Below are 25,009 nucleotides of genomic sequence, written 5' to 3'. Positions count from 1 at the left end.
TTGCTCATACTTTTGCTTTTTTTTTTTTAACTCCGTTTTCACACCATAAAGCTCTGCTCATGGCATTGTGTGGGAGTGGGAACGGGTGCCACGCAGAGGAATGTTGAGAATTGAAGTGCGCAAATATCTGAAGCTGCCTGTGTTGGGCAGATATGTCAGTCACCGTAAAGGCCTCCCTGCGGCCTTCTGAGCCCACACGAAGTATTCCTACCACTGAGGGCTGAAAGCACAGGACACGAGTACTAGAAGAGTTTGCCCGAGTAAGGGGAGTGGCCGCAGGGCTGGAGCAATCGCACAGAGGGTAGAGCGTTTGCCTTGCACACGGCTGATCTGGGTTCGATTCCCTGCATCCCATATCGTCCCTTGAGCACCGCCAGGAGTAATTCCTGAGTGCAGAGAAAGGAGTAACCCCTGTGCATCGTCGGGTGTTACCCAAAAAGAGAAAAAAAAAAAAGGGAGCGGCCTCACTAAGTAACAGCTGTTGAAGTCCTTAGGGCCTGAGCAAGGATGCTGGGGGCGGGGACGTGGGCGGTCCTGCCGGGCGGGGCCTGACATTCAGGCGCAAGGAAATAAAGCGCCGCCGCGGAGTGGGGCGGAAGTGACGTTACGTGGGCGGGTCCCGCCGCGCACAATGGGCCATGGAGTTCCCGTTCGATGTGGACGCGCTGCTCCCGGACAGGATCACGGTGCTGGACCAGCACCTGCGGCCCCCAGCCCGCCGACCCGGAACCACAGCGCCATCCCGGTGACATCTTAAACCCACCCCTGGCCCTTCTCCCAATTCTTACCGAAACCTGGGCCAGGCACCACGCCCCCCTTCTCATTGCAGGCTGTTCCTTTTGATGTCTTGGCTCAGCCTTTTAGTGACCTTTGACCTTAGACCTAGTGGGGTTGCTCCGCTCTTTAGATCTATCAACTTTTGTCCCTTAACTCCACATATGACCACAACCCAAAGCGGGTGACCCACAGTAACCTCAGGGAGGAGGGAAAGGTTTGGCTCAGTTTGGGCCTAAGTGGGTGGGGTGATAAAGCGAGTGGAAGATTTCCAGGATCAATTTAAAAGATCTGGGTTGGGGTTGAGGTCCAGGTTTCCCAGAATTGGTTGCCCAAGAATCACTGTAGTCATTATCTGACCCTTTATCTCCTTTTTTTTTCCTGTAGTGTTGATCTGCAGCAGCAAATTATGACCATTGTTGACGAACTGGGCAAGGCTTCTGCCAAGGTACTGGGAGTCTCCAGATGCAGTGAAGGGTTCCGAGGCCTTTTTGGAGAGAATAAATAAGGGAGGTCTGGGTCATTTATATTTGCACAATGTTTCTCTTTATATCCCCTATAGGCCCAACATCTTCCTGCACCCATTACCAGTGCGTCGAGGATGCAGAGTAACCGCCATGTTATCTATGTGCTCAAAGACACTTCAGCAAGGCCGTGAGTATCAAGTCCTCTTCCATCTGTGCTTATGTCTTTTTCTCCCAGCCCCTCTCCCCTTTTTAGCTCTGTTTCTTTCAGGTAGTTGTTACTAGCTTGCTTATTATTTTTCCCATCCTATAGGGCTGGAAAAGGCGCCATTATTGGTTTTCTTAAAGTTGGATATAAGAAACTATTTGTCTTGGTAAGTGTCAATGGAAGCACAGTATTCAATGCCTGGTTTTTAAGATGAAAGTGTTGAAGGGAGACCATAGAGATAGACAAAAGGGCTGGAGCACATGCTTTGCATGTGAAGCTTAGATTTGAACCGCTGTCTGCCAGGACTTACTCCTGAGCACCACAGGGTGTGGTCCCAAAACAAAAAATTGTTGGGGGCCTAGGAGATAATACAGTCTTAGCAGTAGTGCAGTAGATAGAGCATTTGCTTTATACTCTGACAACCCAGGTTCAATCCCCGGTATCCCATATGGTCCCTTGAGCACCACCAGGAGTAATTCCTGAGTGCAGAGCCAGGAGTAACCTCTGAACATCGCTAGATGTGACCCAAAAAGTCAAAAAAAAAAAGAGAGATGGATAATACAGCTGTTAAGGCAGCTGACTCTGATACCACACATGGTCTCCTGAGTATTGCCAGGAGTCGCTCCAAAGCACAGACCTAAGAATAGCTTCTGAGGACCTCTAAGAAAGAATGGAGTGAAAGATAACTGAAAGGTGGAGTGCGTGCTTTGCATACAGGGACCAGATTTTGATCCAAGGCACTACAGAGTCCCCCAAGCACCAGGCAGAGTGAATCCAAAGCATAGAGCAGAGAATAGACCCTAAGCATCACCAGTGTGGCCCAGAAATAGAAATTAAAAAGTGCTGTAGGATGAGAAATTATCCTGGTCCCTAAAATTATTTGTTCTTTGTTGTTATTCGTACTTCTTAGGATGATCGTGAGGCTCACAATGAGGTGGAACCCCTTTGTATCCTGGACTTTTACATCCATGAGTCACTTCAGCGCCATGGCCATGGGCAGGAACTCTTCCAGTATATGTTGCAGGTATTATTTCTCCAGTCTGTCCTAATGGAGATCAGGGGCTGAGAGATAGTACAGGGAGAAAGACACTTGCCTTGCACGTGTCCAATCTTGGAGTTTGATCTGTGACATGACATATATTCCCCCCAAACACTTCCAGGAATGATCCTTGAACACAGAACCAGTAGTTAGCCCTGAACACAGCTGGTTGTTGCCCAAAAGCCAAAACAGAAAAGCAAAATGGGAAGCAAAGTACCCTTTGCCCTCAGTCCTTCCAAAAGCCCTGTCTTCCCCTGCTCCCATCCCAGTTGTTCCCATATTCTCTGAGTCTCTTCCCAAACTGGGTTTCTGTTGCCACATTCTCATCAAACAACCTCCAACCTTGAGTTTCCTGTTTCTGCAGAAGGAGCGAGTTGAACCACACCAACTGGCCATTGATCGACCCTCACAGAAGCTTCTGAAGTTCCTGAATAAACACTACAACCTAGAGACCACAGTCCCACAGGTCAGAGACATCAAAGGATAGTAGGTCCTCACTGAACATTACTGTTTAATTTCTTGTTGGGAACACAGAAGTAGCACTTTCTAAGTGCTCTCTATTCTCTGTAATGTAGGATTCATTTTAAGTTCTTTTGTTTTAGAGTGGGGTGATATCATCTCTCTCCTATTACTACTATTTTGGTCTCATTTGATCCTTCCTTGTGGACTATTCTGTACACCAAATAATGTGCTTGTGTCCTTGCTATAGCCAACTCCTGTGTACTTCCTTCTTTTCACACTGGCTATTATTTAGTCAGTCCACATTTATTTATTTATTTATTTATTTATTTTTGCTTTTTGGGTCACACTTGGCAATGCACAGGGGTCACTCCTGGCTCTGCACTCAGAAATTATCCCTGGCGGTGCTCAGGGGACCATATGGGATGCTGGGAATTGAACCTGGGTCGTCTGCGTGCAAGGCAAACGCCGTACCCACTGTGCTATCACTCCAGCCCCAGTCCACATCTATTAAAGGTTCCTAATTAATACATTCTGTGTCCTCAGGCAACTGTGGTCTAATATTGGGAAGGTGGTTTGTTCACAGTTATATACAATATAATATTAGTTACTAATGCTTTCCACTTGTTCAAATATCTGTTGAGCACCCAGTACTGTTTGGGATTCTAGGGATATTTAACAAGATAGATAAAGGATTCTGCCCTAATGGAGCTTATATTCTAATTGGAGAGACAAACATAATCAGACACGGGGCTAGAGCGATAGTACAGGGAGTTAATTGTTGGCCTGGGGTTTGATCCCCACCACCCTTTCTGGTCCCCCAAGCCTGCCAGGAGTAAGCTCCGAGCACAATCAGGTGTGACCCTAAAAACCAATAAATAAATAAGCAGGCATATGCGATATAGTTGATAATAGGATTCTGAAAACAAAGCAAGCAGAAGGGTTTGGAAGGAAGTCGTGCTCTCAGTGCAGGGCGTAGGAATGTGTGGGGCATTGAGTTTAAATTTGGATGAGAAGGCCGCATGGAGAATAATGTCACTTGAGCAAAACAAAGGAGATGAGGATGAGATCTTGAGTATTGCTGGAGGAGAGAGTTTCCTAGACAGAGGAATAGCTCATGCAAAGATCATGAGCTGGGATGGTGCCTAGAAGAGAAAATTGATTTGGCTAGAACTGCATGAGTGATGAGGGAATAGGGGAGGAAATCAGAGTGCTAATCAGGGTGGAAGGACATTTCTGGTCTTCCAGGCAATTGCAGACTGTAGCTTTTACTTAAATGAGACAAAGGAGATGTAGCTCCACTCAAGCACTTAACCTTGCATGTGAGAGGCCTGGGCGTCAATTCCTGGTACTTTGTTAGTCTGTGGTATTGGATTAACTGAGATAGTGGATGGCACAGCTTTGGGAGGAAATAATCCATTTTGGTTTTGTTAACTGGAGAGCTGTCTGAAGTCAGTGTTAAACAGATACAGCTGCATTTTCTGGAGAACAGAGAAAAGGTTTCGGATGGGGAATCCGTAGGAGACAAAGTATTGAGACAGGGAGACAGTATTAGCTCACCAAGGGATGACTCAATACAGAAGTGGTCCAAGGACTCTGGCAGTTTTTGTTTTGGGATCACACCAGCATTGCACAGGGTTTACTGCCTCTGTGCTTAGGGATCTCTCCTGGCAGTGCTCGGGATATGGTGCCAGATTCTAGCTGGGGTAGACAAGTGCCTTAACCTCTCCTCTATACTAGCTCACTGACCCCCCTCATGTCTAGGAGATGGGGCTGGAGAGATAGTACCACTGGTAGCGTGCTTGTCTTGCATGCAGCTGACCCAGTTTTGATCCTTGGCATCCCATATGGTCCCCAAGCTCTGCCAGGAGTCCTGAGTGCAGAGCCAAGAGTAACTCCTGAGCATCACTAGGTGTGACCCAGAGACCCCCCCCAAAACAATAAAAAAAAAAGTGTAGGAGGTGAACAGTACAGATAGCTCTGCGAGGCACATGCTTTGTATTGCAGGTCACATGGGGCACCACATGGGCCCGCCAGGAGCAACTCCTGAGCACAGTGCCGGGGTGTAGCTTCTGAGCACCCTGAATATGGCACCAAAACAAAACATGAAATAGAAGTCAATGAAGTTGGCTAGGGTCATAGCTCAGAGGTTAGTGCACATTGCACGGGGAGTTCAGGGAGCAGAGCATTTACTGCAAGCATCCCCTGAGCACTGCCAGGTATGGTCCCCCAAAAAGAAGTCCAGGAAAGAGAAATTGGCGAGGAGTGACTGGCCTGAAAGCACTATGAAGAAGTGTTTTATTTTTTTGTTTGTTTGTTTTTGCTTTTTGAATCACACCCGGCAATGCACAGGGGTTACTCCTGGCTCTGCACTCAGAAACTACTCCTGGCGGTGCTCAAGAGACCATATGGGATGCTGGGAATTTCGAACCCGGGTCGGCCGCGTGCAAGGCACCGCGTGCAAACACCCTACCCGCTGTGCTGTCACTCCAGCCCTGAGAAAGTGTTCTAGAAGGAAAAAATAGCTTCCTAGTTAGAAGTTGCTGATCAGGGAGGTAAGATGACCACTGAGAAGTAACCTTTATATAGACCCACCAGGGGCCACTGGGGATATTTAGGACTGTTTTGGTGCATTGATGCCAGGAAGCCTAGGAAGGGGAAGCTGAGTTTAGGAGATTGAGAAGCTAGGAACTAGTGTTAGCAAGAATAGGAGGTGCTCTCTACTGGGCCGTGCCAGTGCCTGACCCAGGTGCAGTTCCTTAATACCCCATGTCGTCCTCTGAATTCTACCAGAAATGATGGCTGAGTGTAGAGCAAGGAGCAAGCCCTAAGCACCACTGGGTGTGACTCCTCCTCCCCCCCAAAAAAAAAAATTAGACCATATGCGTAGACGGGGATCTCCCAAGCTGTGCTCAGGGGATTAACAGACCCTGATACTCAGCCCCATGCTGCTCTGCACAGGTCCAGCAGCACTTGGGACTGCCAGGAACTCTGTTGTTGGTCAGGGGACATGTAGTGCCAGGCACTGAGCTCGGGACCTCCATATGCCAGGCATACACTCCAGGATGCCCCTGGCCTCAATAGGCTCTTTCAGTGCTCTTATTTATTTAAATTGGAAGGAACTTTGACTATATCTAGCTTGGTGCTCGGAGGTCACTTTGTACCATGCTTGGGCTCCTTGAAAACCTCTTGCTGCCATGTTTAAATCCTGGTACCCCCATGATTTTCTGAGCACTACTGGGAAGTGATTTTTTTTTTACTTTTTTTTTTTAATTGAATCACCGTGAGATAGTTAAAAAGCTTTCATGATTGAGTCTCAGTCATAAAATGATCAAACAGCCCATCCCTCCACCAGTGTACATACTTCACCACCAGTGTCCCCAGTATCCCTCCTGCCACTCCCCTCACCACCTGCCTCCCCCTCCCACCCGATCCCCTCCCCCTATAGCAGACAGCTTCCTTCTTACTTTCTACTTTGGGGCATTATGGTTTGCAATACAGATACTGAGAGGCCATGATGTTTATTTTTTTTATCTACTTTCAGTACCCATCTCCCATCCCGAGCGATTCCCCCTAATCATCATTGACTTAGTGATCCCTTCTTTATCCCAGCTGCCTTGGAAAGTGATTCTTGAGCACCCAGCCAGATGTAGCTCTACCTCCCAGCCCCAATAAAAATAAATTTAAAAAATTCCGGGCCAGAATTGATAGTACACTGGGTGGGGCACCTGGATTGAACCCCTGACACCAGGCACCACATATGATTCCTCGAGCCCCACCAGAAGTGATCTTTGATTGCAAAGCTAGGAGTAAGCCTGGAGTACCACCTGGTGTGACTCAAAAAAATAAATAAATAAAAACAAAGACTGGGTAAAGAAAAAACTTGATGTCAGAGAATGTGGAGGATCTATTGAAGTGATGTTAAGTGGGCAGGAAGAGGTGGGATTTAGTTGACAGGTTAGCCTTGATAGGAACACAGTTCATTGTATCATGACTTAAACAGACTTCAGTAAGCACTTCTGGGGTAGAGATTGGATGAAAGGACAATGGGGGTTCGATTTCTGGCATCCTGTGTGTCCCAGGAGCACAGCCAGGAGTGATTCCTGAGTGCAGAGCCAAGAGTAAAGCCCTGAGCAACACCAGGTAAATCCAGGTAAATAAATAATGAAATGCTTTTCCTGGGGCTGGAGACACAGTTCAAGGATTAAGGCACTTGCCTTGCTCACAGCCTACCCAGGTTCCCCAGAACCAGCTGGAGCAGTCACTGAGCACAAGCCAGGAGTTAGCCCTGAGCATCACCAGGTGTGCCCCGCCCCCCCAAACAAAAACAAACCAAAAATAAATAGTAAAATGTTTTTCAATATTTTTTGATGATTTTTGGGGGGCCTGGAGTAAGAGTACAGTGGGTAGAGCTTGCCTTACAGCTGACTCGGGTTTGATCCCCTGAACCCCATATGGTCCCCCAAGTTCCCCCACCAGAAGTGATCCCTTTGCACAGAGCCAGGAGTTAGCCCAGAGCACAGCAGGGTGTGGCCCAACAAACAAATGTTTTTCTTTTAAGAGAACCAGCATGAACAAAGGCCAGAATCTAGTATTCAACCTCCCTTCAGGGTAAGCATGGCTGCAGGGGTCATGTGCTGGGCGGGTGAGAGCAGGTTCTCCTTCCACTGCCCTCCACATCATATTTTAGGCTGATGCAGCATTCTGGGAGTATGTGCAGTAGAGGGAGTGCTGTTCTGCTTGCCCCTGAACACTGATTTGAACTGCAAGGTCATCTTACACTCTATTGTCTGACACAGAAGGAATTGGGTGTGGCAGGGTTGGGGTAGGTGAGGAGAGTATAATTTCTGTGCCTCTAACACTCAAGTTATTTGGAGGCCAACTCTATTTGGCATCAAACACAATATCATGCAGTATAAGGTCACTGCAGTAAGGATTACTGGCATTGGGTCTCCCTTCATCATTGCAGGCTTTGAGATTGTGCTGTGACCTGAGCAAGTTACATAGTTAAATAGTAGAGTTTGAGCTGGAACTCACAGCCCATTGTTGTTGTTTCATTTTTGTTTATTTTTTCATTCATGGGGTGGGGGGGGGGGTCAAACAGCAATACTCTCATCACTCCTGCTGATGCTTAGGGAACCTCTCACTGCCAAGGATCAGTCCTGGGCCTCCTGCATATGAAACTTTTATCTCTGTGACTCCTACCCACTCCCCATTCATTTTGTTGAGTTTTGTTTCTGTGATCTCAATCTGGCAATGCCCAGGAATTGTTTCTGCCTCTATTAAGGAGTGAACCTTGGTGGTTCTCAGTGAACTTCATTCAGTGCTAAGGACTCAAACCAGGGTCAGCTGAATGCAAGGCAAGCATTTTAACCCCTGTACTACCTCTCTGTTGATCTCTAGCTTGATCCTCTGCACCTCATAAGGTCCTCTGAGTGCCAACAGATTCAGTCCAAAGCCTCCCTTCTCCCCCTCCAACAAAATAACTGGTGAGAGAGCTCCAAGGTGTGCTGGAGGCTCAGTTCAATCCCGGCGCCTTTGAGCACCACTGATAGTGATCATCAAGCACTGAGCTGGGAGTAGTCCTTAGCACCATCATTTGTGACCCGAAAACATGTGAAATAATGACTCCAAGGATTGATAGGATGACCAAATTGAGTGATGGATGTTATGATGAAGTGTCACTCGAAGATGACTGAGCTCTGGCATGTCTATCTTCAGCCATTTGAACCTACAGAAACTGAAGGTTTTCTTGGCTTTTGTTTACTGCAACCACTTGAACATTTTTTTTTTTGTTATAAAAAATTTTTTTGTTGTATCTTTGCTTATGGACCACACCTGGCAATGCTAAGGGGTTACTCCTGGCTCTGCGCTCAAGAATTAGTTCTGTCAGTGATATGGGATATTGTGGACTGAACCTGGGTCAGCCATGTATGTGAAAGGCAAGAGCCCTATTCACTCTAGTATCTCTCTGGTCCCTAAATAACTTTTTGTTTTGGGGCCAAACCCGACCGTGCTCAGGGATGACTCATGGCAGGGCTCAGGGAATGACCTGGGGTACCAGGGATGGAACCCACATCATCTATGTCCCGGGTAAGGGCCCTACCTGCCATACTATCTCCCCAGCCCTAATAGTTCCCATTATGTATACCCATCTACTAGCTGATTGTTACTTAGTTGTCACCACTCTTTAGCTATTATGAATAATTTTTTTCATTTGTTTTTTGTTTGCAAGACAAGACCTTTTTGCCACTGAGCCATTCCCAAGCCCTTGCACATGTATTTCCAGTTCTCTGCCACTTAATAATGGAATTGCTGGGTCATATATTTAACTCGTTTTTTGTTTTTTGGGCCACATCTGAGGTGCTTAGGGCTTAACTCCTAGCAATATTCAGGGAACCATAGTTGTTGCCAGCAATTGAACCAGGTTCACAATGTATAAGACAAGTGCCTTAACCCCTGTTCTCTCTCTTTTGCTCAGCTGGATTCTTTTTCTTATTTTTGGTTCTGTTTGGGGGCCATACCCAGCAGTGCTCAAGGCTTCTTTCTGGCTGTGTGCTCAGGGATCACTCCTGGCAGTGCACCAGGGACTGAACTCATATTGGCCATGTGCAGGCAAGCACCCTGCCCTTTGTGTTATCTCTCTGTTCCCATTCTGTCTTTTGAAGCACCAAAGTGGTTCTGTTTTTTTAATTATATTTTTATAAAGTTGTTCACAATAATTTATTACACTTAATATTTGAACACCAATCTCACCACCATTACCCCTTCCTGCTACCATATTTTGAATGTTTCCACCTTGAACCCCAAACCCTGCCCCCAAAGCAGAGCCGAAATAATTTATTTTGTATTGCTTCTTATGAATAATCTACTAAAAATTATCCAAAAAAGTTTCCTTAGAGGAGAGGAAAATGTGTGAAGATTATTATGTTTCACCCTGGAGCCTTTAAACCCTTCTATAAGAGATTACTAACATGTTGTTAAAGGTTGAATCATGTGTGCTTACATATATATATATCTCACATCACTGTATCACTGTCCTCACGTTGTTCATCGATTTGCTCTAGCGGGCACCAGTAACATCTCACAATAAATTGTGAGACTTGTTGTTACTGTTTTTAGCATATCAAATACATCACGGGTAGCTTGCCAGGCTTTACCGTGCGGGTGAGATACTTTCAGTAGCTTGCCGGGCTCTCTGAGAGGGGTGGAGGAATCGAACCCGGGTCGGTCGCGTGCAAGGCAAATGCTCTACCTGCTGTGCTATCGCTCCCCGTGACATCGGTTGCCTTCTACTTTAAACCCCATCAAATCTGGTGTTACTTTTGGTACATCAGTGGTGTAAAGTATGAGATGTCCACGCGCTCCAGGAATTCTAAAATTTAAAATACAGTTGTACAGGCTAGGACGAGCCTCATGGGTGAGGCTTTGTTCACCCATGAGGCTCGTCCTAGCCTGTAGAGAGCAGCTGTGAGCATGGCGGCATTTGAGTTCTGGAGATTTTCGGCTGTCAGGGCTCTGTTGAGACCAGATGGGGAACTCATCCACCCCCCTCCAGATTGCCCCCGATGAGACAGCCTGGTGCAGGATATGGAAGCATCTCTGCAGCATGTCATTCTATGTTGCTCTCTCCTGAGAGCTTTATTTCTCACCAAAGTGTTTCTTTGGTGGCCAAAGGACTGAGTTTGTGCTTTGCACGCAGAAGACCCAGGCTTTGATCCCCAGCACCATATGGTCCCCTGGAGCACTGCTACAAGTGTCCCCTGCTCACAGAACTAGTAGTAGCTTTCAAGTACCATCACCAGGCGTGGCCCAAGAAACAAAAGAACAAATTTTCTTTTTTGTCTTTTTTTTTTTTTTTTTTTGTCAATGCTCAGGGGTTATTCCTGGCTATGCTCGTGGGACTATATGGGATGCCAGGGATCAAACTTGGGCCAGCTGCATGCAAGGCAAACGCCCTACCCGCTGTACTATTTTATCTTTTTTTTGTTGAAGTCTATTTTATCCTTTTTTGTTGCTGTTGCTTATGCTTTTGGTATCATGCTTAAGAAATCATTACCCAGTCACTGATTACCAAGCAGCCTGTGGTCCCACTCCTTTGTTCATCCATTGCCGTCAGCTGGCTGTGGGGACAGTGCTTGGCCACCAAATGCACCCACACTTTGAACTCACGAGAACAACCCATGTCATAAGGAAGTTTCACACTTTATTTCCTTAATGCTGGTGGGGGAAGAGGATGGGGAGATGATCCTGAATCACAGCTGCCTGTGTGCCAAGTGAGGTTTCTACGGAAGGTTCACCTTTGCTCCAGGTTAACTTGGGGCAGGCTTTCAACACACCTGAGTTGAGATGGGGTCCATGGGGGCAGGTGCACAGCTGTGCCTGGGGAAATAGGAGCTCAGCTTGGGAACTGAGCTGCTGGACTGAAATCGGTCTGAGGCATGACTGCCTTAAAAAAGAAAGAAATAAAAGAAATCATTGCCCAATCTAAAGTCATTAAGATTCTTCTGGGGCTGGAGAAATAGTACAGTGGATAAAGGACTTGCCTTACATGCAGCTGACCCCGGTTTGGTCCCTGGCTTCCCATATAGTCCCCCAAGCACCACCAGGAGTAATTCCTGAGTTCATAGCCAAGAGTAACCCCTGTGTATCGCTAGGTGTGACCCAAAACAAAACCTAACCAAAAAAAAAATTTTTTTTTTTCTAGGCCAAAGAGATAGTACAGTGGGTTAGACACTTGCCTTGTATGCAGTTGATCCAAGTTCAATCCTTGTCACCCCATAAGAGGCTGTCCTCAACCCTGCTGAGCGTGGTCCCTGACAGACCAGGAGTGAGTCCTGTGCAGTCAGATGCGCCCCCAAACCACCACCACCACCACCCCCAAAAATAATTTTTTTTTCCATGTTTCCTCCTAAGTGGTAGTTTTACCACTTACATTAAGTTCTTTGGTCTATTTATTTATGAAAATTATTTGGTTTTGGTTTTTGTCTGTGGTTGGTCTTAGACTCTAGATTTATTCTATGTTTGTTTTTTAAAAAAATAAAAACATTATCCTTTGAGAAGAAAATGAAAGGGGGTCAGAACAATAGTACAGCAGGTAAGGTGCTTCCTTGCATGTGGCTGACGTGGCATTCCATATGATCCTCAGAGTACTCAGGAGTAATTCCTGAGTGAAGAGTTCTGAGCACTACCAGGTGTGGCCCTAAAACCAAAAAGAAAAAATATTTTCCTTCATGTGGATTTTGTCTCTTTGTTAAACAGAATGTTCTTTCACCATTTATTGTTGAAAACCAGTACACCATAGGGGCTGGGGAGAGGTTCTGATGGCAGATACATTCCTTTTGCATGTTTCAGGCACTGACCTTAATCCTTGGTACTGCATGGCCCCAAACACTGCCAGAGTGTTACTCAAATTAAATTAAAGCAGGAGATATTGGGGCCAGAGCCATAGTGAATAAAGCAGGTAGGGCATTTACCTTGTAGCTGACACGGATTGGATCGTTAGCACCCCATATGTTCCTGTGAGCCCTCCTAGAGCAATCCCTGAGCACAGAACCAGGAGTAAGCTCCTGGTGTAGCCAAAAATATTTCAGGAATGTATAGGAGAGATAGTATAGGCGGCAAGGCTTTTGTCTTACAGTGCTGTCTTCATTCGATCCTCAGCACCAGTGGTCCCGTGTGTTGCCAGGTGTCACATCTGAACACAGAGCCAAGAAGAGTACCTCAGGGTGTAGCCCACTCAATCCCAGCACTCACCCCCCAAAAAAAGAAAATCCGTTGTCCTTAGATACATGGGTTAATTTCTGATTCTCTGCATATGTTGTTTTGTTTGCTGGGGGTAGGGAGCACATCCAGCTGTGGTCAGGGCTTGCTTCTGGTTTACACTCAGGAATCACTCTTGGTGGGGCTGGGAGACCATATGTGATGCTGAGGATCAAACCCAGGTAGGCTGAGTGTAAGACAAGTGTTCTACCCACTGTACTACCTCTTAGGCCTTCATATGGTTTTTTTAGGTTTCTGCCACAGCCTTTTGATTATTATAGCAAGTTTTCGTTTTGTGATTCCGGGGATTGAATATAGGACTGACTTCACATGTAAGGCAAGTGATCTACTGCTGAGCTCTATCTTTGGCTTTTAATAAATTTTTGGAATCAGGAAGTATGAATATTTAACTGTTTTTTTTTTTTTATTTTGGGTTCAAACCTGACAATGCTCAGACCTGCCTGGGGGCCCATGTGGTGCTGGAGTCAGACCTAGGCCTCTACATGCAAAGTGTGCAATAAATCTTTTAAGCTTTATTTTTTTTTCCTAAGATTTTTTTGAATATTCAAGAGCCTTTGCAACTCCAGATCAACTTAGATTCTAGTTATCAGGGTCTGAGTTTTTGAGTCTGTTGTACAAATGTAACACTGGCTTTTGTTCTTCTGACTAGCACAGGGTTCTCTAATATTTTTCTTTTGTTTTTGGACCACTCGCGGCAATGTTCAGGGGTTATACCTATGCAGTTTCCTGTGCTCTCAGGCATTACTCCTAGAAGTGCTCAGAGAACCATATGAGATGTCAGAGATCGAACCTGGGTTAGCTGTGTGCAAGGCAAGCACCCTACCCACTGTACTATCTCTCCAGCCCCCAAAACAAGTATTTTTTGGGGGTGACTGAATGGACAAATATATTTTGCTTTTTTGTTGTATCTTACAGGTGAACAACTTTGTGATTTTCGAAGGCTTCTTTGCCCATCAGCATCGTAAGTTTTATCGCCTTTTGTATGTTGGTCACGTAGTTGGGGAGGGGAAGGAAAAAGGTGGCTTCTGGTCCCCACTGGCCCCCTCATTGAGGGGCACCACCGCTTCCTTCCTCACAGGGCCCCCCGCTCCCTCTCTGCGGGCAACTCGACACTCTCGTGCTGCTGAGCCTACACCCGCTGGTAAATGCGACTGACTGGGTGGAATTACTATGCGTAGGTTTAGAATTGTTGTGCTTACTCTGGACACAAGAAAGCACAGTGCAATCTGTAGCTCACCGGGGAGACTTGTAAAGCAGCTCAAACCTCCATCTGTCATTACCCATTTGCTGATGCCCTTATGGGGAGCTCAGTGAATTTTACACCTGTCAATGCTTTAAACTAAACAAGGTCACTTGTAGCCCATTTGTTTTTGTTGGGGGGCAGGAGCCCTGGGTCAAAACCCCGGCCCCTGAATATCTGACATTGACAGATGCTGCCTTCAGCTCCATCCAAGTAGGCGAGAGCCATGTTCCCTTGTAGACTCCTTGGTTCTCTGACAGTAAGGAACTGGCAGGTGCAGTCAGACCTTATAGTTCCTGTCTTAGAACAGTGACGTAAAGATTGTTTAAATATTAGCTTCTAGGGGCTGGAGTGATAGCACAGCGGGTAGGGCATTTGCCTTGCATGCGGCTGACCCGGGTTCAATTCGCAGCATGGTCCTCTAGCACCGCCAGGGGTAATTTCTGAGTGCAGAGTCAGGAGCAACCCCCGTGCACCGCTGGGTGTGACCCAAAAAGCAAAAATCAATAAATAAATATTAGCTTCTAGAAATATTACTCGGAATTTATAACATTTCTAACTGAATAATGAATTTTATTTGGAAAAACTAAACCCATGGGGAGCTACTGCAGTGCTGCCCAAGTTCCGACTCCGTCCATATGCACGCAAACCCTGCCAATATGAGCCCCACTCCTTTCTGCGTTGCTGCCCAGAAATGGTGAGGCACAGCCTATGTGGTTGAGTGCCTGCTTGCACAGAAAGGCCCTTCCCCAGCTACTCAGTGGCGAGTTCTCGCCTCCTCTGTGACCAGAACACAGTGTAAACTCCACCCGGCGGACAGTCCGTTTTCCACCATTCACTTCAACCAGTGTCGGGTGCTGAAAGTTCATATCGTAACTCACGATGAGTCTTCATCTCCTGGCTCCAAGAGGGCAGGAGAGCCAGGAAGGATGTGGTGGTGCTTAGACTTGCAGGGAAGGCATAAAACTTAAGAGGTCCTCTGAGAAGTCCCCCACTGACACATAGATGGAAAAACCTCTTAAGGGAAGGAGCGGAAGCAGGTAGAGGAGCAGACGAGAGATGAGCTTGGAGAGTCTTTTGTTCTGGTGGAGGGGGCTGGGGGCTTGGGTCACACTGGAGAGTGCTCACGGGCCACTCCTGGCTCTGTGGAGCTCGGGCAGTCTTTAACTTCCTACTTATTCATACCTCCTTTACAGATCTGTTTTTCTCCTCACCCTTTCCCCCCTCTAATGAAATCTTTGCACTGGGAGAGGTTCACCTGAATCAGTCCTCCATCTCTCCAAAGCAGCTCCTGATTAACCAAGGGCTCTGTCCATCTCCTCTAGAAGGACCTGGGGTCCTCCTTGGCCCAGCTGGGACCATTCTCCTGCCCCAGAATCCCAGGGGGGCCCGACAGCGCCCGCTCACAGTAAGAGCTCACCTCCCTTGGCTGCCTCTACACCCCCCAGGCCCTAGAGTCTCCCCTCGAGCTACCCTCCTCCCTACTGTCCCCAAGTCTGCATTCAGCCTGCTCCTCCTGGTTCTCCACAAAAGTGCTCCTGAATTCCTTTTGGTGTGATGGCATTACCTCAGCTGCTTCTACGATGGAGCTCAACTCTCCTTCCCCAAGACGAACTGTGATGTCAGGTCATGGGGAGGGACGATTTAGAGGAGGGGGTACACAGTGTGTTTCCTAACACTTACTGGCCTGTGTCCTTTCCATCACCAGCTCCAGCAAGGAAGCTGCCACCCAAGAGAGCAGAGGGAGACATTAAACCCTACTCCTCTAGTGACCGAGAATGTAAGCGGGCTGGGGCAGGGTATCCTGGCGAGGGGAGACTTTGACTAAGGGGTTGAGGGCTCAGGACTTGTTTTCTATAACGGTTCTAATTTCTTCTACGTGAATGGTTGCTGTCATGACTCTCCCTCTTTTTGCTTCTTTCTCTGTCTGGCATTTCGTTGTCTCTCCCTAGTCCTGAAGGTAGCTGTGGAGCCTCCCTGGCCCCTGAACAGGGCGCCTCGCCGTGCCACACCTCCAACCCACCCACCTCCCCGCTCCAGCAGCCTGGGGAACTCACCCGAACGGGGTCCCCTCCGTCCCTTTGTGCCCGAGCAGGAGCTGCTGCGTTCCCTGCGCCTCTGCCCCCCCCACCCCACTGCCCGCCTTCTGCTGGCCGCCGACCCTGGAGGCAGCCCTGCCCAGCGTCGCCGCACCAGGTAATAGTTGTTGGTGGGCTGGGAAGCCTAGAGATGTCGGGATGTTAGAAATGGCAGTGACCACTGGAATCCTTCAGAGATGTCAAACAGTAGGCCAGGAGGATTGAAGAGTCCTAAGACCTTTCGAGAATTTATGTTCGGAAATACCTGTGGTGGTGATCTGGAAATAAGGGAGTGAAGGGAGCATGATAGGACTTTCTTGTGCATTAGGAGGAAGGTAGGCAGAGCCTGGGTCCTGGGGGTTCGGGGCAGTGGGTGGAAGGGAGGGCATGGGCTGAGACTCCAAGATTAGGGAGATCTTGGTTTTAGGTGTTTTGAGATGGTTTGGGGGGAAGGGGGTTGGCCCACACCCAGCAGTGCTCAGGGACTATTTATCCCTGTGCTCTCTCTAGCCTGAGGTTTTAATACTTGCTGTATTAAATACTTGCTGTATAATAGAACAGTGTGTCTGAAGGTTTCAGGGGCTACTGGCTTTAGGTCAGTGCCTCGTATGGCAGGAACCCATTCACAAGGAAGAGTGGGTATCTCCTTTATTTCTCCCCCAGCTGTCTCTTTACCTGACTTCTCTTGTTTTTCTCTCTCTCTCTCTCCCATTTTCCCTCACCCTTTCCTCTGCCCAAAACATCCTTTCATAGCTCCCTTCCCCGCTCTGATGAGAGTCGTTACTGATAGTCACGCCATCCAGAACCCCAGAACCCCTCTTCCATTACATCCCCAAGGATCCACTGGAACCTGAAAGAGCTCTATGATTCCCTCTTCCTTTTTCTTAGAAAACTGAGCTATCTGGGGTTCAGATAACCTCGTACTTTTCCACTTTCTTAAAATAGGAAGCACCCCTTCCCTCCTACTCTGGGCTCTGAATGTTTTCACTCAGCCCAGTTTGCTATCAGACCCCTTGTCTAAGCCACTGATACAAACTATCCAGAGAAGCACACTCTTGCTTGCTGTCAGACCCTAGAATCCCACGAAATTTCCAGGGGCCTCTTCTACCAGGTAAACCTTCAAGGAGTTTTGTCCATGGAATAAACCCCATCACCCCTCTACAGTCTACTTAGGATAGCACTAATAAATGCTTTCGTGCTGCCTCCTCTACTTAGAGGCCTTCAGCCCGCTGAGGCCAGCCCAGGGGCTCTGCTTCAGAACAGTCCAGGTGCCTAGGACTAGGGTGTACCAGCTCCCTAAAGGGATCCATTTAACATTGCCAAACTCTTGATTTCAACACATTTAGTGTATTTATGAGCCAGGGAAGCCCCAGCTGACTAGCCACCCTTCTACAGATATCCCCATTCTTCCCAGAGTCTGTGAGGGACTTTGTTTCCAGGCAGTAGATCCCAGCAAATACCCTGGGATCACGCTTAGCCATGAGTTAGAAGATAATCCTGAGTCTCAAGACCTACCAGCTCCTGCCACATCCATCCCTCCTGTAGCTATAGCTACTGACATGTTCCCGTCTTGTGAGATTGTCTTGAGATAATGGGGAAATCCTTCCTTTGCCTTCCTTCCTTCTTACTCCATAGCAAGAACCTTCCTCCCTGCCCTCTGAATGTATGGTAGATCAGTATCCCCCCCAGTGCGTTCCCCCAAAATCCTTGGGAGCAGGATCTCCCTCTCTCCTGACATTCCATTTTTGTTTCCCGTTAATGTTGTCTGAATAAAGTGTGAATTCTTTTGTTTTTTAAATGGACATTTTCAATGAAAAAAAAAAACACAGACAAAAAAAGTCTCCGCCTCATTTGTGCGTCACCCTTGATTTTCCTGGGATCTCAGAAATCTGTCCCATCCATTTTCCTCACCTCTGAGATCTGCATCTGCAGGTCTTTCAGGCAAGAGTTCTGAGCATCCCTGCTTTCTGCCCATTCCCATCTTGATTACTGGATGCTCACCCGTGGGATACTTTTACTCATGTCATCACTGGATCCCTCCATGTTGGTTTCTCTGCCTGCTCCCTTATTCCCTCTAGAAAATTCCCAGCTCTCCCCAGTTAATTTTACCCTTTACCTCGGGCCAGGACATCCAGAATATATCTTTTGGTTGGTTTTTTTTTTTTTTGCCTTTTACTTTTTTTGACACACCCTGGTGGTGTTTAGGTCTTATTTTCCAGCTCTACACTTAGGAATCACTCCCGGTGGGCTCAGGGAACCTTCTGGGATGGTCCATATGAGATGGACCATGATAGGATGGACCACCACAGATTGGCCTCATGTAAGGCAACCGCCCTACTCACTGTACCATCGCTCCGGCCCCAGGCCAGAAAATTTCTTACAGAAATGTCAAAATATACCAGTATCTTTGAGATCCACTAACTGCCTCCCTATAACATCCCCTAATTGTTCCCTGGATCTCCCCCATTCCACCTGTGAACATTTCTCAAGATAATCATTTGTGCCCATTAAGAAACCAACATCTCACTTCTCCAAATGCTCCTTTCCATTTTCTCCTAAATTCAACCTTGTCTCTGCTATCTCGCATGGCTGAGGTGCCCTATAATTTAGGTCATTAGTTTTTCTACACCAAACATCAGGGTGCCTGATCCAACAAATTCCTTTTTGGCTTGGTGGAGAGCCTGTTCTTCTGATGTGACTTGGATCCTATTTTACTGTATTTTTAACACATGAACTCAGCCAGAATAACAAGGCAACAAATCACGACAGGTCCAAATCAATCTTGGGGAATAAAATAAGTTCCCTCCCTTTTGCTTGGGCACAGTTTAGATCAAAATCCACAGGAATGATAATCACCCTTTCCTCTTTGTTCTTGTACTGTTCCTTTTATTCCTCTGCTCCCATTCTTCCATTACCCACTCATCTTTCCTCCTGTATCATCTTCCCCATCATCTCCCATTTCTTCTACAGGGGGACTCCCCCAGGGCTGGTAGCCCAAAGTTGCTGCTACAGCCGCCACGGGGGTGTGAATTCCTCATCCCTCAGTACAGGTAAGTACTCTCTCCTCTTTGCACTCAAAACCAAGTAGTAGGTCGAATTCACTACCTACGATTCATTGTCAGTGTGTGCAGCTTTCCTATGCACATGCCTGGTATTTTCACAGGCAACCAAGAATCAAAGCAGGGGGATCAGGAAACAGAGACTAGGTGAGGTCCTGGCCCTTCCCCTACCAGCTTCCCTGCACCTAACCTTCTTTCCCATCACTCACAGCTCTCTCACCTGATAAGTCTTATTGTCTGGACTGGACACCAGCTCCTTGCATAACCTAACATCCCACCTAACATCCTACCACCCTCTTTCCCCCTAGGTTCAGTTCCTTTGGCGCACTCGGATGGGTTTCGAATGTGGGCTTAGCATCAGTGTTTCCCTGTATCACCGTCAACCTAAAACCCAAGTCTGAGGAGTCTGTGATCTTGAGTTCCACGTAATTATTCCTATCCCTCATTCTCCGTCTCCCTCCCACAACCAGGCCAGCCCATGAGGATCAGAGCTTGTCACAGGATGGACCGAGCGAGGAGGACTCTTCACACACGGCCCCTCCACAGGCCCAGACGCCTGCTGCCCAGGCCTGGACAATGGGGAACATGTTCAACGCCAGGTTCATTCGAAACTTGCAGGAACGTCATGGCACCAGACCTTGGTGACCACGGTCCTCTCGTAACGTCAAAGTCAGTATTATTTTTCTCTCATTGTAGGAAATGCGCAACTCACCCCCAAAATGACATTCTCATTCATTCCTTCATTCAACAGGCAGCATATCAGTGCCAAGATCACGTGTATCTTATTTTTAACAGCAATAAAACACTTCTTTTCATCCCTCCGGTAAATGCTGGCTCCTTTCAGCCCCTTCCCCCTCGCTCGACGCACCCGACGGCGCCCGCTCCCTCGCGCCAGCGCCGCGGGGCGGGGAGGGGACCGAGGCTCGGGCCGCTAGCTTCCGGCGCAAGCGCGCTGAGGCCGCGAGTGGGCGAGCGCGCGCGCAGGCGCCTGGGGCCGCGGACGGAGCGCCTCGGCGGCTCCCCGCAGTCCGCAGTGCGCAGGCGCCGCCCATCTCCGTTTCCCTCCCCTCCAACCCTTCTCCCCCCTTTCCCCTTTCAAGAAACCGGCTCCGGGGCGCGCTCACCCCTGGGAGGAGGCCGCGGGCCGGACTCGCGAGGCGCGCGCGCTCCCCCGCCCGGAAGATCATGTACCGGCCCGGCCGGGGGGCGGCCCGGCGCCTGGGCCCCTGCCTCCGCGCCTACCAGGCCCGGCCCCAGGTAGCGCGGCGCGGCGCGGTGCGGCGAGGCGGGAGGAGGGGGCGGGGAGGGACCCTCCTCAGCGGCGCGCGGGGGGCGGAGCGCGCCGGGTCCGCGCAGGCGCGGTGCCGCCGGCCGCCCCTTCCCACCTCGGCGGGGCGGCGCGTAGCGGGCCTGGGGGGCGCGGGCGGCGTGGCGGGTCCTGCCTCCTGCCTCCGCGTGCGCGGTGTCGGGTGTCGCGGGGCCGGGCTGGCCGGGCCAGGGGGAAATGCGGGCCGCGGGACGGGGCTGCGCGTCCCGCCCGGCTCGGCGGTTACCTGTGCCTGGAGGTGATTTGAAGGGCAGGAAGCGGGGAGGCTCGCCACGGCCGCGGCGCCGCCCCGGCCTGCCCCGGTGCTGACCCGACAGACAGCCCGGGGTGAGCCCTGCGGCGCGTGCGGGTGGCACCCGGAGAGCGGCCCCGGGCAGGAAGTGGGGGCTCGGGTGGACCCGCACCCCGAGCTGGCGGGATGGCCACGCCCCCGCCGCAGCGGGCGCCGGGGACACCGTCGGGGACCGGCCCCGCGCGCCCCGCCGCCGGCCCGGGCCGAGAGCCCCTCCTCGGAGCCCCGCGGGAGCCGGGCAGGCTTGACCTGGGGTAACCCCCACCCCTCCGACACGGCACCGTCGGTTAGCCAGGGAGGGCGAAGTCCTGCCGTTAGCCTGGGTTCTTGTCGTTAGAAGGGCCCGAGATGATGATAGCTTAACTTGCTGCTCTGCCGGTCCCTAGATTACGGGGTTTAATTGCCCCTATTATCTCACTAAGCCCTTGTAGTAATAAACGGTATGGCTTCAACGTCCTCATTTATAGGCCATTTATTGAAAGGCCCAGGGCATGCAGTGCCTAAGGTTACGTGATAGAATTAAACTCGGATGGCACATCTCTGCATGCTTGGATGTCCTTGACTTTGGAGGCTCTGTACAACTTCTGCCTCCGCGTTGTAGAATAAACTACATCTTTGCATGCACCTGACTATACAAACTGTTACTCATTTAAGTACTTAATCTTGCTCTGAGAGGGAAATCTGCCTTCTGGATGTAAGGGGCTTTATTACTATTTGGGAAAGGATTTTTTTACTTGTGAAACAGGAAAACTATTTCCTCCTGTTTTCAATAGCGAAATCTATCCTTTTTTTTTTCCAATAATCTCTCACCCCATCTCCTGTCAGGAAGAGCAGTTGGATTGGAAATTTGTTAATAAAGTGTGGATGAGAGGATCCTTAGGCAGCCCAATTCTTAGCCTTTTCTCTTTCCTTTCTCTTCAGGATCAGCTTTCTCCAAGGGTTCTGCCATTCCCACCTCTTTGGCCCCTCAGCACGACAACCACATCTCCATCTTCTCCTCCTCTCCGGTCTCCCTCAGCTCCGCACTGGCCCACCCTGCTTCCCCGAGCTCCCCACCAGCCTCTCCCCCAGGTCCAGGCCCTCAACTCACCATGGGTGGTTGTTCCCCCAGGAAAGAGGGAGGAAGGGCCAGGACCCGAAATGCATCGTGGCTGCCTTGAGGGGCTTAGGAGCCTATTTGAGGGACCTCCCTATCCCTCTCCTGGGGCTCTGATACCTTTCCAAGCCCCTGGGACCACCTGCCCTTCCCCTGCCACTCCATCAGGAGACCCGAGTATGGAGGAGCACCTGGCTGTCATGTATGAGAGACTAAGACAAGAGGTATGTCAGTTGTGAGTGACTTTGTTGCTGTGGAAGGGGCTTCGGTAATATTTGAAACAGTTAACTGAATTTTCTCTTGAAATCCTGAGGTGGGCAGAAACCATATAAACATTCCTCATGAAATGATGCTCCTCAGGGGTTGGTAGGGCATTTATTTGCCTTGCACATCGCCAACCCAGGTTCAATCCCCAGCACCCCATATATTCCCATAAGCCCACCAGGAATGATCCCTGTGCACATAGCCGGCAGTAAAATGCTTAACAAGTGTGACCCAAAAACAGCAAAACAAAAGATGCTCTTCAGCTTGAGTTAAGTGTTAAACATGGATTGAGATGATCTTTAATGAGGGAAATATGAGGCACTGAAAAAATCGAACTAAAAAAAGATGGGGTAATTCCTTTCCCTCTGACTTGACACTTTCTTCTTCTACCTAGCTTCCCAATCTCTTCCTTCACTCCCATGACTACACTCTCTACTCATCGGACGTGGAATTCATCAATGAAATCCTGAGCATGCGTACCAAGTGAGAATCCAGATGTGGGTAGGGTTTTGGGAGGAAAAGGACAAGTGCTACACACCTGATCCTTTTCATTTACCAGATAAAATCCTAGGCAGCTTCTTCTAACACTTTCCATTCTTCAGGCCATGTGGTTTTTGGATTCCACCCCAAGATTTCTTTCCCACCCCTTCTTCTCAGGGGCCGGACGTGGTACATTTTGTCACTGACACTATGCCGCTTCCTAGCCTGGAACTATTTTGCACAACTTCGGTTGGAGATTCTACAACTCACCCGCCACCCTGAGAATTGGACCCTACAAGCTCGCTGGAGGCTTGTGGGGCTGCCAATTCACATGCTCTTTCTACGCTTTTACAAGCGTGACAAGGAGGACCTTTATAGGTAAGAGAAAAGAGAGAATTTACAAGACAATTTCCTAATCTTTCAGGAGTTGACTATCTAATCTAGATAATTCTTGTTTTATTCTGCTTTAACTGCAGGCTCTTTTAGGGTGGTGTCTTATTCTAGTCTACTTAATTTTTTTGTTTTGTTTTTGGGTCACACCTCTCGATGCTTAGGGTTTACTTCTGGCTATGTGCTCAGGAATTACTCTCGGGGTGCTCAGGTGACCATTTGGGATGCTGAGGATGGAACCCGGGTCAGCTACCCTCACTACGGCTCTGGCCTCAATTTTGGTCTACTTGAATGTAATAGGAATTTGACTATTTTAAGAAGCCTCTGAACTGTGTTTTTTGTTGTTGTGGTGTATTACTTGGTATTTGTAGGTAGTCAAATGCCTACTGAGCAAATGAAAATTCTACCTAGTTTTATAAGATTGAGCTTCAAAACCTTAAAGGGCCTAGGGGTCAGAGATAGTATTGAAGGTAGGACGTTCCCAGAATCCCACATGGTCCCCCAAGCACCACTGAGAACAATTCCTTAGTGCAGAGCCAGAAGAAACCCCAGAGCAGAGCTATGTGGAGCACCAAAACAAAACAAAAAACTCGAAAGGATCTGGTAAATTGGCTTTTTGGTGAGACTCTCACACTGCACCCCCCTTCCCCCCCCCCCCCCCCAGCCCCCAGACTGCTCAGGACTTTACTCCTGGCTGTGCGCTTAGGAATCATTTCTGGTGGAGCTGGGCAGGCCTTATGAGGAGTCAGTGATCAAACTTGAGTCCGCTACATGCAAGTAAAGTTTCCTACCCATTGTACAATCACTCTGGCCTCAGATCTGGTAAATTTCTGAGTAGAAATAAATTGTTGGGGACTGGAGCGATAGCACAGCCAGTAGGGCATTCGCGATTTGCCTTGCACGCAGTAGACCTGGGTTGAGTTCCAGCATCCCATATGGTCCCCTGAGTACTGCCTGGGGTAATTCCTGAGCAGAGAGCCTGGAGTAAACCCCTGTGCATCGCCATAAAGAAAAAAAAAAATTGTTGAACTAGTAGTTCCCAAACTGTTGCATCAAAGAATCTTTTGTAAATGTTGTGGGGGCTGAAGAGATTGTATAGCACTTGATACTCAGTTCCATCCTTAGCACCACGTGTGGTCCCCCAAGCCTGGCTAGGCGCGACAAGCCAGGAATAAAACCCGAGCACAGCTTTGTGTGGCTCCTAAACCAAAAATAAATGTTGGTGCCAGATACTGTTCTCATCAGGAGAGGTGATAAAGTGGGCATCAGAATTCTTCAGTTTTATCAGCTGATGTGTACCAAAGTTTGGGACAACTACTTAAAACAGATGCTTTGATTAACTTGGAGGCTGTCGTCTTCTCCCTCATTCAAACTATTATTCTCCTTTCACCAGGACCTATGATGCCTATTCCACATTCTACCTGAATTCCGAAGGTCTCATTTGTCGCCATCACCTAGACAAAGTGAGTCCTGAGGCTGGGTGGGATGAAAAGCTTAAACATCTTGACACCTGGCATTGACCTTTCTCCCTGCAGCTGATGCCTTCACATTCACCCCCAACGCCTGTGAAGAAGCTGCTAGTGGGAGCCCTGGTAACACTGGGGCTGTCAGAGCCAGAACCCAACTTACATTTGTGTCGTGAGGCCTGACTCAGGATCTGGGGTGGAGACAGCACTTAAGACTTTCTACGCACATGGGGAGGAGGTAGAGCAGCCAAGAGTCTCAGAAGCCAACTTCTTCCCCTTCTCTCTTGTTTGGTCCCTTCCATCTCATGCTTGTTACTGTAAAGCTGCTGTGTAATTTAACTTGTAAATAATAAAGTTTATGTAAGACCAGATTTCCATGTCACTTTCTCTGGGCCTCAAAAGTCCTCACAAGGGACTGGAGCAGTAGCACAGCGGGTAGGGCGTTTGCCTTGCAAGTGGCCGACCCAGGTTCAATTCCCAGCATCCTATATGGAGCACCGCCAGGGTTAATTTCTGAGTACAGAGCCAGGAGTAACCCCTGTGCATCACTGGGTGTGACCCAAAAAGCAAAAAAAAAAGTCCTCACAAGC

At 48.7% G+C, this 25,009-nt stretch overlaps 2 protein-coding genes across 4 annotated transcripts; both read left to right on the top strand.

Annotated features, from left to right (window-relative positions):
* The first annotated feature begins 612 nt into the window (after positions 1 to 612).
* On the top strand, positions 613 to 19,921 carry ATAT1 (alpha tubulin acetyltransferase 1). 3 transcript variants are annotated; one of them, XM_056127685.1, is made up of 13 exons: positions 613 to 745; positions 1,162 to 1,222; positions 1,337 to 1,428; positions 1,552 to 1,612; positions 2,357 to 2,470; positions 2,850 to 2,951; positions 13,643 to 13,688; positions 13,806 to 13,868; positions 15,676 to 15,747; positions 15,920 to 16,163; positions 19,016 to 19,095; positions 19,209 to 19,251; positions 19,575 to 19,921. In XM_056127685.1, the coding sequence occupies exons 1-13, from the start codon at positions 639 to 641 to the stop codon at positions 19,747 to 19,749; spliced, it is 1,260 nt and encodes a 419-aa protein (XP_055983660.1). In that variant the 5' UTR covers positions 613 to 638; the 3' UTR covers positions 19,750 to 19,921. The 3 variants fall into 3 exon arrangements, with proteins under 3 accessions (XP_055983660.1, XP_055983661.1, XP_055983662.1); XM_056127686.1 differs by lacking the exons at positions 19,016 to 19,095; positions 19,209 to 19,251; positions 19,575 to 19,921 and adding an exon at positions 16,799 to 17,519; XM_056127687.1 differs by lacking the exons at positions 13,806 to 13,868; positions 19,016 to 19,095; positions 19,209 to 19,251; positions 19,575 to 19,921 and having other exon boundaries at positions 15,920 to 16,167.
* A 172-nt stretch (positions 19,922 to 20,093) lies between these two features.
* Positions 20,094 to 24,790, top strand: CUNH6orf136 (chromosome unknown C6orf136 homolog). Its single transcript, XM_056127689.1, has 6 exons — positions 20,094 to 20,361; positions 21,645 to 22,043; positions 22,478 to 22,566; positions 22,741 to 22,941; positions 24,347 to 24,416; positions 24,489 to 24,790. The coding sequence occupies exons 1-6, from the start codon at positions 20,290 to 20,292 to the stop codon at positions 24,600 to 24,602; spliced, it is 945 nt and encodes a 314-aa protein (XP_055983664.1). The 5' UTR covers positions 20,094 to 20,289; the 3' UTR covers positions 24,603 to 24,790.
* The last annotated feature ends 219 nt before the right edge of the window (positions 24,791 to 25,009 follow it).

The sequence above is a fragment of the Sorex fumeus genome, unplaced genomic scaffold, assembly GCF_029834395.1.
Source record: "Sorex fumeus unplaced genomic scaffold, SorFum_2.1 ptg000063l, whole genome shotgun sequence".
In the NCBI taxonomy this organism is placed as follows: Eukaryota; Metazoa; Chordata; class Mammalia; order Eulipotyphla; family Soricidae; genus Sorex; species Sorex fumeus.
This window is presented reverse-complemented; position numbering and strand designations above follow the sequence as displayed.

Bases quoted from the DNA above. Each gene is read 5' to 3' on its own strand.
- ATAT1 (XM_056127685.1), top strand. From the start codon at position 639: ATGGAGTTCCCGTTCGATGTGGACGCGCTGCTCCCGGACAGGATCACG. The intron at 13,689-13,805 runs GTAAGTTTTATC...CCTTCCTCACAG, and splicing joins CTTCTTTGCCCATCAGCATC to GGCCCCCCGCTCCCTCTCTG. The intron at 19,252-19,574 runs GTGAGGTCCTGG...TCCCACAACCAG, and splicing joins GATCAGGAAACAGAGACTAG to GCCAGCCCATGAGGATCAGA.
- CUNH6orf136 (XM_056127689.1), top strand. From the start codon at position 20,290: ATGTACCGGCCCGGCCGGGGGGCGGCCCGGCGCCTGGGCCCCTGCCTC. The intron at 22,942-24,346 runs GTAAGAGAAAAG...TCCTTTCACCAG, and splicing joins GACAAGGAGGACCTTTATAG to GACCTATGATGCCTATTCCA. The intron at 24,417-24,488 runs GTGAGTCCTGAG...TTCTCCCTGCAG, and splicing joins GTCGCCATCACCTAGACAAA to CTGATGCCTTCACATTCACC.